At 39.5% G+C, this 14,758-nt stretch overlaps 1 protein-coding gene across 4 annotated transcripts in view; it reads left to right on the plus strand.

The window, feature by feature from the left end:
- VGLL4 (vestigial like family member 4) overlaps positions 1-14,758 on the plus strand; it is a 182,306-nt gene that overhangs the window by 15,357 nt on the left and 152,191 nt on the right. For 3 of the 4 annotated variants that reach the window (XM_072598473.1, XM_072598472.1, XM_072598474.1), the window contains exon 2: positions 7,132-7,208. In XM_072598473.1, the coding sequence (XP_072454574.1) occupies positions 7,145-7,208 (64 nt within the window). In that variant the 5' untranslated portion in view covers positions 7,132-7,144. Of the gene's footprint in view, positions 1-5,657; positions 5,879-7,131; positions 7,209-14,758 lie in introns of those variants that run through there. The other variant, XM_072598470.1, reaches the window with a different exon arrangement.

A 14,758-nucleotide genomic window follows, 5' to 3' on the forward strand; every position in this document is an offset into this window, starting at 1 on the left:
TATGGCTAGTAACTGTCTTAGGTAGAATTCTAACTCAGAGATTCCCAATCCAAGTCTCATGCTCCATTAATTCTTGGAAATGGAATCAGATGGTAATAGACTTGCTCATGGTCACGTGACTAATGTCAATGTTGGGATTCCAATCCAAATCTTTTGATTTCAAGGCCAGAGCTTTTTTTTTTTTTTTTACTATACCATATTGTCTCTTAAAACCTTTAGAAGTGAATTCCCCCCCCCCCAAATTGATGCCTCCACCCCTAAAAATTTGTTTTTCTTGTCTTACATCGCTCACAGATTATTCAGTACTCTAATGCTAGCTTTCTGATATGAGCGCATTGTTGGTTTCAAAGAAGCATGTGTGATAAGTGAGTCCATTGTCACTGATGGGATTGTAGATTTAGAGTTGGAAAGAATCTGAGACCATGAAAACCATCCTTCTCATTTTACAGGTGAGGAAACTGAGAAACTGTACCGTTAAGTGACTTGCCTAGGTTCATACAGCTAGTAAGTGTGTGAGGTGGGAATTGAATCTAGGTCTTCCTGAATCCCAGTGCAGTGTCCTATCCATATTATTTTTAGAATTCTGGTAAAGAAATTACAGAAAAAAGCAATAAAATCATGGTTAAGAGTAACTGACATTCTCTTTAGATTGCTTTATCATAATTTTCTTTGTGGTTCTGATGTTAGTGTATACATGCAGAATGACAGATTTAGAGGCAGTGATCTCTTAGATCTCTTCTAGCCTTTAAAGACAACTCTATGACTCTGTACTTCTTTTAAAGTAGTAGAATTCTATATTTGATGTTCTGGTTTACTTGAGTTATGGTATTAAAGAATGATATAAAATGCAATGTTGAGTAGGCTTCATTTTATTCCTCTCACTGTCCTCTTTATCTGCTCAGTTCTGTTGTCCGTAGCTGATGCTTAGGTCTCAATCTAGCTCTTCATCCTTGGATTACTACAGCTACTTTCCAGTTTGGTCTCACCTTATACCTGAATTACTGCAAAATCCTCCCAGTTGATCCCGTTCCAGTCTTTCCCTTCTCCAGCCTACTTTATGTACTGCCAGAATATTGATATATCTAATATAACACTTCAAGTATGTCATTCCCTGCTCAAGAAATATTGTAATAGTACCTGTTGGATAGTCTGCCTGTTTCCAGTCTCTCCCCACTCCAATCCATTTTTCATTCAACCACTGAAATGGTTTTCCTAAAATGTAGGTCTGATATGTCACCCCACCAACTGAAAAACCCCAGGGGCTCTTCATTGTTCTGTTTGGCATTCAAAGTCCTTCATAGCCTTTCTCCCTCTAACCTTTCCGGTATTCTTATACCTTACTCCTTACTATATACTCTTCAATCCAGTGGCACTGGCCTCCTGGCTGTTCCACAACCAAGACACTTTATATCTCAGCATCAGACATTTTCTCTAGCTGTCCCCCATGTCTGGAATGCTCTCCCTCCTCTGCTTTTCCTGCTGACCTCCCTAACCTCTCTTACAATCCCTACTTTTACTGGAAGTCATCCCCTATCCTTCTTAATTCCTCTACCTTCCCTCAGTTAACCACTTTCTATTTATCCTGTATATAGCTACTTTGTTTATATTAGATTGCATGTTCTCCCTCCCTTTAGATTGTAAACTCTTGTTGAGGGTAGGGAATATCTTTTGCTTCCTTTTGTATTCCCAGTGCTTAACACAGTGCCTAGCACTTAGTAGGTGCTTTATAACTGTTTATGATTGATTGATATAGTAGCTCTCCATTTCATAGAATCAGAACTCGAAGGGACCTTGGAGTTCTTTACTCTCATTGTCATCTTTTTGGTTTACTAGTACAGTATGTCTAGAATCTGGTCCTAACCAATCTATCCCAACTTCAGCTGCTGCAATTTCCCAATAATGATACACTGCCCCAGACAGGTTAATCTTCTTAGCCAGTGTCACATAGCTAGTAATTGTCTGAGACCAGATTTGAACTCAGGATGATGAGTCTTCTTTTCTCCAGACCCAGCACTCTATCTTCTGTGCCACCTAGCTGCTGTCTTCTTAATTTACTAGGAAAATAAAATCTAAGGAACTTTTGATGGCAATGTTATAGAGTCTTTATGTGTTCATAAGAGTTTCTCTTCCTGGTATTCTCTATTTAAAAAAATTCAAATAGTTTGCATTGAGGAATGTTGTTTTAATTAGGAATGGGTATGGTGAAAGAATTTAGCAAAGAAAGTATTCTATCACAAAATTAAATGCTAGACCTGTGCCAGATTCCTGAGAAGTCTTAGACTAAGAGACCTACAATGGATCCAGCCCTTAGCATAGTACCTGGCACAGAGTAGGCACTTAATAAATGCTAGTTAACTGATTGGTGTGTTTTTTGCAAAGACTAACTTCTCTGTCAATATCCTCGAACAGGTACAGTTAGAGAATTGTTTTTCCTTCTTGTTAAACAATTGTGATTTTTTTACTTGGATTAAAGGATCTCAATGGGTTACTTGGTTCATGAAAGTGAAAGGGGACAGTTGAGAAAGGGTTCTCTTTATATTTTTTTTTCCTTAGGTGATAGTGTTTTGGGGTGTGTGTGATTATATGGAAATGGTTTGTTTTAAGAAAACATAGTTTTACAAACAAACAAAAATATCTATCCACTTATCTATCCATCTATCCATCCATCCCTTTCTGCCAAAGATCTTTCCTGTTCCTCCACCTCTCTACCTCTTCCACCAACTAGTTTTTTGAGTCTTCCCTTCTATGGTTACTTTTCATCCAAGTTGGATGCATCCCTATTTATTAAAATTAGATTGTGACCTCCTAGAGATCCAGGGCTGTTTTTGCTTTCTTTGAATCTTCAGTGCTTAGTATAGGACTTGGCACATAGTAGGCATTTAATAAATGCTATTTGAATTTATATGTGTATGTGTATACAAACATACATATATCATGTTATCAATTATGCCACAAAAAGTATACTTCACTTTATAAAAGGAGTTGCTATATGCTACTTTAAAATTATAAGTTATCCTATTAAACTTAAATTGTGATGTAATGAATACACAAATGTTTATGAAAACATCCACCTTGTAAATTAATATACACCTGCCCCATAATCACACTGAGTACTTTTCTACCATGCATGTTATCATCCTCATCTCTCAACTAAGGCTGGAGAACCAAATACTTATTGAGTGGGGGATGTTGGTCAAGTCATTTAACCCCTCATAGCCTTATCTGTAACATGATAGGGATGAACTAGACTGCATCTGATATCCCTTTCAGTTTTACTTATTTGAAGTTGTAAAGTCAACTCTATTTCTGGCGATTATGGGAAATTCTTTTTTGAAACTCTGCGACTTCTGACACTATTAACCATGCTTTCCTCCTGGATAGATCTTCTCTCTGACTTCCATGATAATACCATTTTTTGGGGGTGGCCTCAAGATAAGGAAAAGTTTTCTAACAATTCATGTTTTCCATAAGAGGAGCAGGCTGCCTTGTGAGGGGGATTTATCTCATCAGAGGTCTTAAACGAAATTGGGTGCTATTTGGTGAGTATTAGACTAAATGCCTTTTGAGGTTCTATCTAACTCAGATCCTGTGATTCAATAAATATTAAGGCATTAATGCGTGTAAGTCACTGGGAGTACAAAGAAAGAAGAAATAATCCCTTTTCTCAAAGAATTTATATTCCATTGAGATGAATGAAATGACTTTTAAAAAATGTTTATTTCTTATTATGAATTTAACCATCAATAAACACAAACATTTCAACATTAAAAAGAATGAACACATACATATACATGGACCCATGAACTTCTATTATGTACATTTTGTTTTTTAAGTTCATATTAAATTTAATAAGATGGTAAGAAAATTGCCCCATGTGTGTTCCATTCTGAACTTTTTCATTCTGTGTATTTTTAAGAGTCTTGTTAGGGATGTTTGTTTCTTTTTTTTTCCTATTTCATCTTTATGATGCATTCACATTCTCCAATAGAAGCCCCCTTCACCTTATAACAAATTGTTGCTCAGTCATGCAAATTATTGTTCAGTCATGTCCAACTCTTTGTGAGCCCATGGATTATAACATGCCATATTATTCTATCCTCCACTATCTCTCAAAGTCTGTCCATGTTCGTGTTCATTGATTCCATGACACTATCTATCCATCTCATCCTCTGCCATCCCCTTTTCCTTTTGCTTTCACTCTTTCCCAACATCAGGGTCTTTTCCAATGAGTCCAGTATTCTCATTATGTGACTGAAGTATTTACTCTTCAGTATTTGACCTTCCAGTGAATAGCCTGCATTATTTTAAGTATTGACTGATTTGATCTCTTTGCTGTCCAAGAGACAATTGGGATGTAAACTGATCTTTTCCAATTCAGTGGCCACTGTTGTGTTTTCCAAATTTGCTTGAGGACAGCATTGTTATAGCTTATAACAAAGAAACAGTCAAACAAAATTAATTATCCCGTTGGCTATGCATGAAAGTATATATCTCATTCTGTACCTCTACTCCATCATGTGCCTGACAAGCAGTGGAAGGCCAACTTCATCATTAGTTTTCTCAAGTCACATTGGTCACTAAATTGATCAGCCCTGAAGACTTTCACAGTGGTTTTCCTTTAAGTTATTGAGGTCATCATGTAAATTGTCCTCCAAGGTCTGTTTATCGTATTCAGCATCAGTTCATACAGTTTCACTAAATCTGTGGTATTTGTTTTTTCTTATGGTACAAAAATATTCCATTACATTTATATGCCAAAATTTGTTTATTTCCCAATCCATGGTTAATCACTTTATTTCCTGTTCTTGCTATTACTATAACTTTTTTTATAGCAATAAAGAACTGGAAAAAGAGGAGATATTTATTAATTGGGGAATAGGCAAATAAGTTGAGTTACGTGCCTATAATGGAATATTACTGTGATGTGAGAAATAATGAATGTGATGAATACTGAGAAGCACTCTAAGACTTAGAAGCTGATAAAGTGATTTAAACAGAATGAGGGAAATGGTATAAAAATGGAAATGGAAAAAAATGGAAAATGGAAATGGAAAAAACCCCCAGAAAACCTAATAAAAATGGACTGCTGTGCACAATCAAGCCTGACTCCAAAGAAAAGATAAGGGCTTGGGTCTCCCTTGCAGATCTGGCAACAGGGGCTGTAGGTGTGGAAAGCTACATAGAGTGATGGTCTTGGTTGATGTGTTGGTCAGTTTTGAACCAACTCAGCTGTTAAGCTGTTATTTATAAACGATGTCTGTCTGGGAGGGGGAAGTAGAGCATGATGGCAAATGGAGGTGCTGTAAAAACAAAAGGTATTCATGAATTGTTTTAGTGTTCAGTATGTTTATACATCCCTATCTCTTTAATCTCTTTGCCACCTATGCCTAGAGTTAGTATTTCTGCTCAAAGACTGTATAGAGTAGTGACTTTGGTGGGGCATACTTCCAAAATGTTAAAATTACATTTTCATTAGGTGAGTTTTTTTCTTGTTGGGTCAAAATGCTTAGTTATATTGACCTTTTTTCTTTTTTAAAAAAAAATAGACTGATAATGGAACATTCATTTTCCCTTTTCTCTCAGAATCCTTTATAAGCCAAGTCAGTAAGCATTTATTAAATGTTTACTATGTGGTGTAGGCATTGTGCTAAGAGCAAGGGATACAGAAAAGGTCCAAACAGTCCCTTTTCTTAAGGAGCTCACATTCTAATGAGGGAGACAATGTGTTAACAACTACGTACAAACAAGACATGTGACAGGATAAATTAGAAATGATCAAAAGAGGCAAGGCACTAGAACTAAAGCGGATTGGAAAAGACTTTCTGCAGGAAGTAGCATTTCAGCTGAGATTTGAAGGAAACCATGAAGCTGAAAGGAGGTAGGAATTCAGGTGAAATGTGGAATCAAGAGAGGAGATTTCTTGTTGGAGGAACAACAAAGAAGCCAGCCATCACTGAATCATAAAAATAAATGGAGGGGAGTAAAGTATAAGAAGATTGACAAGCTTTAAAAGCCAAACAGAACACTTTATATTTTATTCTGAAGATAGTAGGAATTCACTGGCGTTCATTAAATTGGATGAGATGATATAGTTTTAGGAAGATCACTTTGACAGCTAGGTGGAGGAGGAATTAGAATGGGGAGAGATGAGGCAGGAAGGCAAAGTAGCAGGCTATTGAAATAGACCAGGTGAGAGGTGATAAGGGTCTGGACCAGGGTGGTGGGAGTGTCAGAGGAGAGAAGGTATATTGGAAAGATGCTGCAGGGGTAGACCTGGCAACAGATTGGATATGGAAGGAGAGAAGGCTTGTGAGCCTGGGTGGCTAGAAGGATGTTGGTGCCCTCAGTAGTAATTGGGAAATTCAGAAGAGGACAGGGGTTGGGGGAGGAGATAATGAGTTCAGTTTTGGATATGTTGAATTTAAAACACCTGTAGGACATCCAGTTTGAGATGCCCAGTAGGCAGTTGGAGAGGCAAGAATGGAGGTGAGGAGAGAAGTTAGTCCTGGATAAATAGATATGAGAATAATTGTAATAGAGACAATGGAGTTGCTGAAATAGCATAGAAGAAGAGAGAGGGTCCAGGACACAGCCTTGGCAGATACTCATGCTCAGAAGGTGTCACCTGGATGAAGATCCAAGAAAGGGGACTGAGAAATGATGGTCTGAAAGGGAGGAGGAAAATCAAGAGACATCAGGGTCACAAAAACTGGAGAGAAGAGAGAGAGTAGCAAGTAGAGGGTGATGGACAGTGTCAAATGCTGCAGGGAGGTCCAGGAGGAGGAGGACTGAGAAAAGGTCTCTTTCAATTCAACCAACATTTATGACTTGCATTAAAATGTCTTCTGAAGCCTTGCGATGATGGAAAGATGGCCGTGCCTTCTCTTAGGTTATGCCCGCAGAGGATGAGCTGCAGCGATCTGTGCCAACCCAGGAAGGCTTTATATACAGTCTTTATTGATGCATGTGGTGGATAGAGGTCTGGACTTGGAAGTCAGGGAGATCTGGGTTCAAAACCTGCCTCTGACACTCTCTAGCTGTGTTACCCTGGGCAAGTCACTTAATCTCCATCTTAGTTCCCACATCTCTCCATGGGGCTTACACTCTAAATCTTGATGGTTTTTCTTTCAGGCTCCAACCAGGAATGGAGACCCCACTGGATGTTTTGTCAAGAGCGGCTTCCCTAGTTCATGCTGATGATGAAAAGCGTAAGTCTACAATTTTTTTCAAGTACTTTTGCAATGTACCTTCCTGCAATCCCCAGCGCATAGTAGTCAGTATTTGTTTTTGATTGATTGATTTTTTTCTTGTGTCTCAGGATATTTGTATGCACTTAATTTTGGGGTGTATTTCTTAGGGCTCAGCATCTTATTTTCTCTGACAATCCAGTCATCTATGATCTAATCAGTTTAGCATTCCCTCCAACAACGCAGATCAAAATCTATCCATATTTTCCCATCTTGGACAATTTTTGCTCACGTCCTTCAAAAATTTGCCACAAGTCATCCACCTTATATGCAAAGAGCCTTCTTTGTACTCCTTCCATGTTGCCTCACCCCAGTGGAGTCCATGGGCTGCTGACCTTTGATCTTGTGGCATGATTGACTAATACTGTTTTTTTCCCAGAAAAATATATATTTTTCTGATGATAACCTCTAGACCACTTCCCCAGTATTTGTAACATGTTGCAGCCAACTCACATCCACTAAGCACTTCTCCATTTCCCTTCACTTCTTTGGTGGTTATAGTATTTCATACAACATGACTGGGAGAATACTGGTGTTAAAAAGGTAGGTCTTTGTGTCATAAAGAAACGTGGCATCATGTCAAGCACTGGCTAATGTTCCAGGGCAGTCCATCCCCATGTCCACTTGCTGTCTGATACTCAGTCAAACTCATTATCCCTTTGCATTGTCTGTCCTAGATACAGGTACTAATGGATGAGCTCTCGGAGGCTATCAATCCATCTGTGTGCTGAGACTGGACAATAGAAATTCTTTATCCACTTGATCCTTCCTGTATGTATAGTCAATCTCTCACATCAAAAAGCATTTATTAAGTACTCTTATATGCCAAGAGCAGGGGATACAAAGAAAGGTAAAAATAGTCCTGGCTCTCAAGCAACTCACAATCTGAGTACAGAACATGCAAATAACGTTGTACAAACAAGACATATGATAGAATAAATTGGAGATAATTAACAGAGAAGAAGGCACTAGAATTAAGGGGATTTGGAAAGGGCCTCCTGCAGAAAGTGGAATTTTAGCTGAGACTTAAAGGAAGTCATGAGATAGAATGAAGGAGAGCATTCTAAGCATGAGGGGCAGCCGGTGAAAATGTTGAGTCATCTTTTCCCTGCCTCAATTAATACTAATTCTCAAAGGGGAGTCTTGCAAAATTATCTTTGTGGTTATATATTTTGAGGTATCTTGTATGATTTTGCGTCTATCCCTCAATACCTTCAAAACTTTATCACCTCTGGCACGAATCTTTCCTAATTGTACTTGGTGTTATAATGCAATGGCTTTCCCATCTTTGTTTACTTCAGTGCAGTTTCTGTTTCATCTGGCAATGACTTTGGAGCTGTGATGTTAGAGCTCAGATATGGTAATTCCACTATTTTTGGTGATGAAAAGAATGTGTAATAAAAATCTTCACATGTCTTTCTCATTTTTCATTTATTTGTGGTCCTTGGAGTTTTATTCTTATATGTTCTTAGGGTGCCTTCCCTTGGTTGGAAGATTTCCCCCTCTACTTCTCTCTGTTTTATGAGACAATACTGTTCACAATCCACCATTCTCCTCTGTAAGATTTTATGAATAAATTTATATTCTAAACCAGTGTCTCCCTTGACTACCATTTCTGTCCGCTTGCTAAGGAGTTCTAGTACTTGCTAGGTGAGGTGATTTTCTAGTATCTTTTGGTATCCCTTTCATGGCTGTTGTTTTATGCAGCTTAAATTTTTATAGGAAATTGTTGTGACAATCAATATTCTTTCTTCCATCTATTTCCCATTTTTCAGGATCAGTAATTAATTTTAAACAAGATAGGTTACAGTTTTAATTGTAGGCCACACCTTTTTTCATTTTTATTCTTCTGGGTTTATCTTACGTTTTACATTCTTTTTCAGAACATAGTCTGACTGTACAGAGAGCTGATTCATGAATGATTCCCCTAAGTGTAATGGTTTATTTCCTGTGTATTAATACATGATTAATTAATTTTTTTTGTGAGTTGTGTTATTTGGTGCATGTTATATTCATTGGCTCAATTCTTTTCTCAAGAACCCATTCTTGATTGATTGACACAAGACTGGTATGAAATTTATAAACCCTTGACCTCTTTCATTCCTTACTCCTGAACCATATTATTTCACCCTTCTCCCTATAATACCCTCCTTTGCAATGAAGTCACTGAGTACCAAAGTATATGTTGACAATTTGGAGGGTCCTATCAAGTTGTTGGTCAAATTTCTCTGCCTATTCATCTTCTGCAACAAACATTAGTACATATAGACTTTTGTGATTTTTTTTTTTTGCAAATACTTATCATGAGTACTGCAATTTAAAATGACCAGCTGTGCAATGGAATGATGTTTTTTATGCCCCTGGATATATGATAAAATCCATCTCCACAAACTCACTTCCAAGGAATTCTAAGTGGGAAGCAAGGTGTTATCTCCTATCTCTACTTACATCCCTATGCTTTGAAATCTTCAAGCATTATATAATTGGTTGAGAGCAAGGAGAAGGCAAAAGGGAGGGTAGTGAGAAAATCTGACTCATCCTAAGGCTGACTTTGGGTTTGCTCTCATAGAGATAGCAGCCTGCTTTTTCAGGTCTTGGCTGGGCTCAGAAACTCTCCCCTGCACAGGTGGTCATGAGTTCATTGCTAAGAACAAAGATACCAAAGTTTGTTTGTGGTGTGCATTTCTGATTTGACTCTTGATACACCTGAGTCAACCTCTAGGTCCTAAAGTGTAGGTACAGGGAACAGATTAATACTCGCTGAGGGCTTATTGATTAGTCCTTCATATTAGGTATACTGCGTCTATGAAATTGACCAGGAAGCAATTGCCCAGAACTGGAATAAGCCCTAACTGCAACAAGAAAGAAGAAATGTAAGATGATAGATCAAGGGGGTGGTAAGGTGAAGGGAATCATTTGTTTGTTTGAAGAGTGGGGGAGACCTGAAACTTCTCGTAGGCAGGGAGGGATCCAATAAATAGAAAAATAAAATATGAGAGAGACAGGGAAGAGGAGAGAAAAGAAAAAAGAAAAGGAGAGGAGGGGAGGAAAAGAAATAGGGAAAGGCAGAGAGAGGGGGAGAGGAAGGAGAGAACAGAGAGGGGAGAGAAGGGAGGAGGGAAGAAAGAGAGGCTTAATGGGGCAATTTCTCAAAGGAGTTGGTTGAGGAGGAAATGTGATCAGAGGCACAAAGAAGAGGGTTGATCTTGGCAAGGAAATTTACCTTTTCCTCAGAGACTGGGGCAAAGAAATAAAAGACAGGTGAAAATATAAAGAGGTTTGAGGAGTGAAATAGGGAAGATGAGGAAACATACTGCTTCACTTCAGTTTTCTCAGTTAAGCAGAAGGAAGCGGGTGGAGTGGGGGGATGGCATGTAGGGCTGAGAGAGAGGGTTTTTAGAGCAGGCACTGTGGGAAGTGTGGCAGTCAATCAGGGTGTCATTGTACTGCAGGTGAGATTCAATGACATGAATCTGAAATAGACTCAAAAGACTGAGTTGTATGACATCCTCCTGGAGTATTCACCAGCATGGGAATGGTCATGTGGAATGTAGATGGGAGAAGTGAGCCAGCTTTAAGGAGTGGCCCTTGTGCATGTAGTCAGACAATGAACCAAGGGATTCAAGGGTGAGGATGTATTGAATTAATCAACTATTAGGTCATGATTGTGAGTAAAAGAAAGTGAGTCCAGAGTAGGGTTGATGGAACTAGGAAAAGAATGAGGAATGAAAGAATAGGATGGGAGGGAAGAATGAAGAGAGGGGGAGGAGGAGGGAGAAGAAGGGAGGTAAGAAAGAGGTGGGGCAGAAAAAGTAGGGAGAGAGAAATAAAGAAGATTGTGAAGGAAATTTCAAAGTTGATTATGAGATCAAAGATAATGATGACCATTGTGGGTAGCTTAGGTAGGTGAATGAAGATGTCAGTCTCAGGCTATTGATGAACAGTGAGGCTAGGAAGTCCAAGGGTACAACAGCATGTACATCGAAGGCTTCAAGTGTGAGGGTGGGAGTTGTGTAGAGCACACCTATAAGCTACTTTGTTGTTCAGTCATTTCAGTCATGTCCACTTTTTTGTGACCCCATTTGGGGTTTTCTTGTCAAAGATCCTGGAGTGTTTGCCATTTCCTTCTCCAGCTCATTTTACAGATGAGAAAACTGAGGCAAACAAGGTAAATTGACATGTCCAGGGCCACACAGCTAGTAAGTGTCTGAGGTCAGATTTGAACTTAGATCTTTCTGAATACAGGGGTGGTACTCTATCCACTGTGCCACCTAGCTGCCAGAGAGAGAGAGAGAGAGAGAGAGAGAGAGAGAGAGAGAGAGAGAGATGTCAGTGGATTAATGCGAAAAATAAAAGATCTAGACTATGAAATTGATGTACACTGATGGAGAAGAAATTGCAAAAGGATGATGGTAGAGGGAGGATGTAGAATTAGCACTGGGGAATAAGGTTTATGCCTATTCCTCACCCTGGAAAAATATTTTGGGATAGAGTAATCTTCATTGAAGAAGTTAGCCGGGAATGAGGTGTCTACTAGAGACAGCTGGGTTTCTGTGAGTGCAAGATGAGAAAAATGTAAGAGAACTAGGTTGAAGGGGCATTTGTCTGTGGAATTCCAGTTCAGAGGGCATAATGAAAGTGGTAGGTAGAGGGGAATGAGGAAGAGGGTGAGTAATGATAACATAGAAAAGCACTTTTCATCGTGGTAGGTGACAGAACCAAAGAAGTCTTTGCCTTAGACTGCTACCATGATGGGGAGGCACTGGTTTTTCCCCATCGCTACTTTCCTTTTTGTCCTCTGCTAACCCATGCTGCCCTGTGAGCCTTCTTTTTTAGCATCTTATCACAGTGGCACTCCTCTGTCTTTCAGCTTGTCTCTCCCCTCCACCCCAACCCATACACCAAAGCCCTGAAGGTTTAAAGTCCATATTGTTTAAGAAAAAATTATGCTCCTCCTAGCATGACTGCAGCCAAGGTCAGATTATCCTTGGTATTGCCCTCTCCTTCCCCCAACACACACACACACACACACACACACACACACACACACACACACACACACACTCTGAATTTGCCCCAGGCACAATAATTTCTATCTATAGTTCTTATAGATATTGATTCAGAAGCACAGGGATCCAATAGTCTGGGGCCTAGGACAGGAGAAGTACCAGTAAACTGGGACACTAGAGTGGGGAGTTGGTGTGGGAAAGGAACATCGGCTTCAGAAGTGTGTTCTCTCCAAACATCAGAGAGCTACGATGGGAGCTTGGATGGGTGTTTGGATTGGACTGCTCCCCATCTATCAATTCCTTCCTTCTTCCTGCGGACCAGTAAGTAAACAAAAAGTAAAAGACAAGCTCAACTTCCCCCTCTGTATCCTGGGTACAGATGACAGGTAAATGATCTGTCTTACCTCTGCCAGGAATTTCTTCTGATTTCCACTGGAGAATTGCTATTCTACATACTGCAAAGAGAGGACTGTAATCTTTCCTTTTCCTCTAAAAGCCCACATTGTGATAAGCAGGTAGGGATGCTGGGATGAAGATGTAAGGTCAGAGCAATCATAACACAGTCTTCACCAGAGTAATCTTCATTTGGTTCCATTGCTGCTTCTCTTGGTTTAGAAATAGGTCTGGCACCACTCTGCCATAACTATGCCATTATTTTGGCTTATTTGATTCATTTCCCTAAGTTAGACCCACATCAAGAGAAGGAGCAAAGAGGTGAAGAATTCTGCAAAGATGGAAACATTTTCATTGACATAATGATTATTAATGTTAAGACACCTTGGGAAATCTTTTCTTTGGAACCATGTACACCACCCTACACTTCCCAGAGCCCAAGGACTGCATGGTATTTCCTACTACCTAAAATCATGAGTATGTTAAAAATCATACTCTTCATATACTTTGACCTTAATATTAATTGTGTCTTTAGGTAGATTCCTGAGAGCCATACAACTTAGATCAGCATCTCCTTTCTTTGATTCATTCTAGCTTATATTTAAAAAAGAAATTGTCCTAACTTGAGTTGACTAAAGGTTATCACTCTCCTTGATCCTTTTTTCCTCTTAAAGTATTATTTGTTTATCCAGAAGCATGATTGAGTGGGTAGAGGAGTCCTGGAGTCTAAAAGACATCCAGGTCCTGTCTGTGACCCACATCCTAACTGTGTGACCATGTGCAAATCATTTAATTGCCTTCATGTTGCCCTCAGACAATTGTACAGAGGTAGAGTCTTGACTATAACTCAAAGAGAAAGGGGCACTCTTATTACATAATTTGGGAAAGTAAACTAGAACATTTTTCTGGTCTATAATTGGAGGGTGGGCAGACCCCATGCTAATCTATAGCTATGGAGGGAATTTCCAAACTAGAAGTTCCTCACATCAGTGAAACCAGAGGTCTGCCCACTCTGTATCTCAAATATATCTGTGATATTGCCAATTTGGGAATTATCTCCAACAATACAGATTGCAACTCATTCAGGCCTGCCCATCCTCATGAGAGTTCAACACTCAGAGGGGCCAGCCAACATGCTGGAGATTTTCCTCACTTTCTCCCCACATTGGGAGGGTACCAGTGGAGGACTCTGGCCATCCACCTGCTTTCTTGGACTCTTCACCATGTAACCAGCCCATTTTCTCTTCCAGTCATACAGTTTCTTAATGAAATCCTTTGCTTCTGCTCTTTGGAGTTTCCAAAGACCTCCATGTCATGCAAATATACTTTACATCCCTGCCCTTCCCCTCCTCCCACATTAAAATGTGAGATTCTTGAGGTAGAGGTTGTATCCTTTTTGACTCTGGGTATGTCAGTACCTAACACAGTACATGACACATAGTCGGCATCCAGTGCTTTGGAGTCAGTTTTATTCACTGGGAGTTTATTGTTCCTTGCTGAATCCAGATCACTTTTTTTGGGAGGGGGGAAGAAAATATTCCTATGTGTGTGAGTGTGAGGGTTCTATATAGTCTACAAGTCTTTATTCTTTCCCATTTTTTTCTCCTGAACCATACTTTCCCATATATTTCCCCCATTCTTATCTTTCCCCATCTTTCCTTTGAAGTCACTGAGTAGCAGAGTACATGTTGTTCTGAAGGGCTCTATTCAATTCAATTCAGTAAACATTTATTAAGTGCCTACTGTGTGCCAAAGAGACAAAAAACAGTCCCTGCTCTCAAGGAGGTTACAGTCTAACAGGGGAGACAACATGCATACAGATTTATACAGAGCAAGCTTTCTACAGGCTAAAAGGAAACAGAGGGAGGGCACTGGAATTAAGAGGGGTTGGGGAAGGCTTCCTGTAGGAAGTGGGATTTTAGTTAGCATTTAAAAAGACCAGGGACGTCAGAAGTTGGAGTGGAGGAGGGAGAGCCTTCTAGGCATGGGAGTCAGCTAGAGAGAGTGCCCAGAGCCAAGAGATGGAGTTTCTTGTTTGTGGAACAGGCTGAAGGCCAGTGTCACTGGATCAAAAAGTATGTGTTGGGGAGTAAGGAATGAGAAGACTGG

This window comes from Notamacropus eugenii, chromosome 3 (genome assembly GCF_028372415.1).
Source record: "Notamacropus eugenii isolate mMacEug1 chromosome 3, mMacEug1.pri_v2, whole genome shotgun sequence".
NCBI lineage: Eukaryota > Metazoa > Chordata > Mammalia > Diprotodontia > Macropodidae > Notamacropus > Notamacropus eugenii.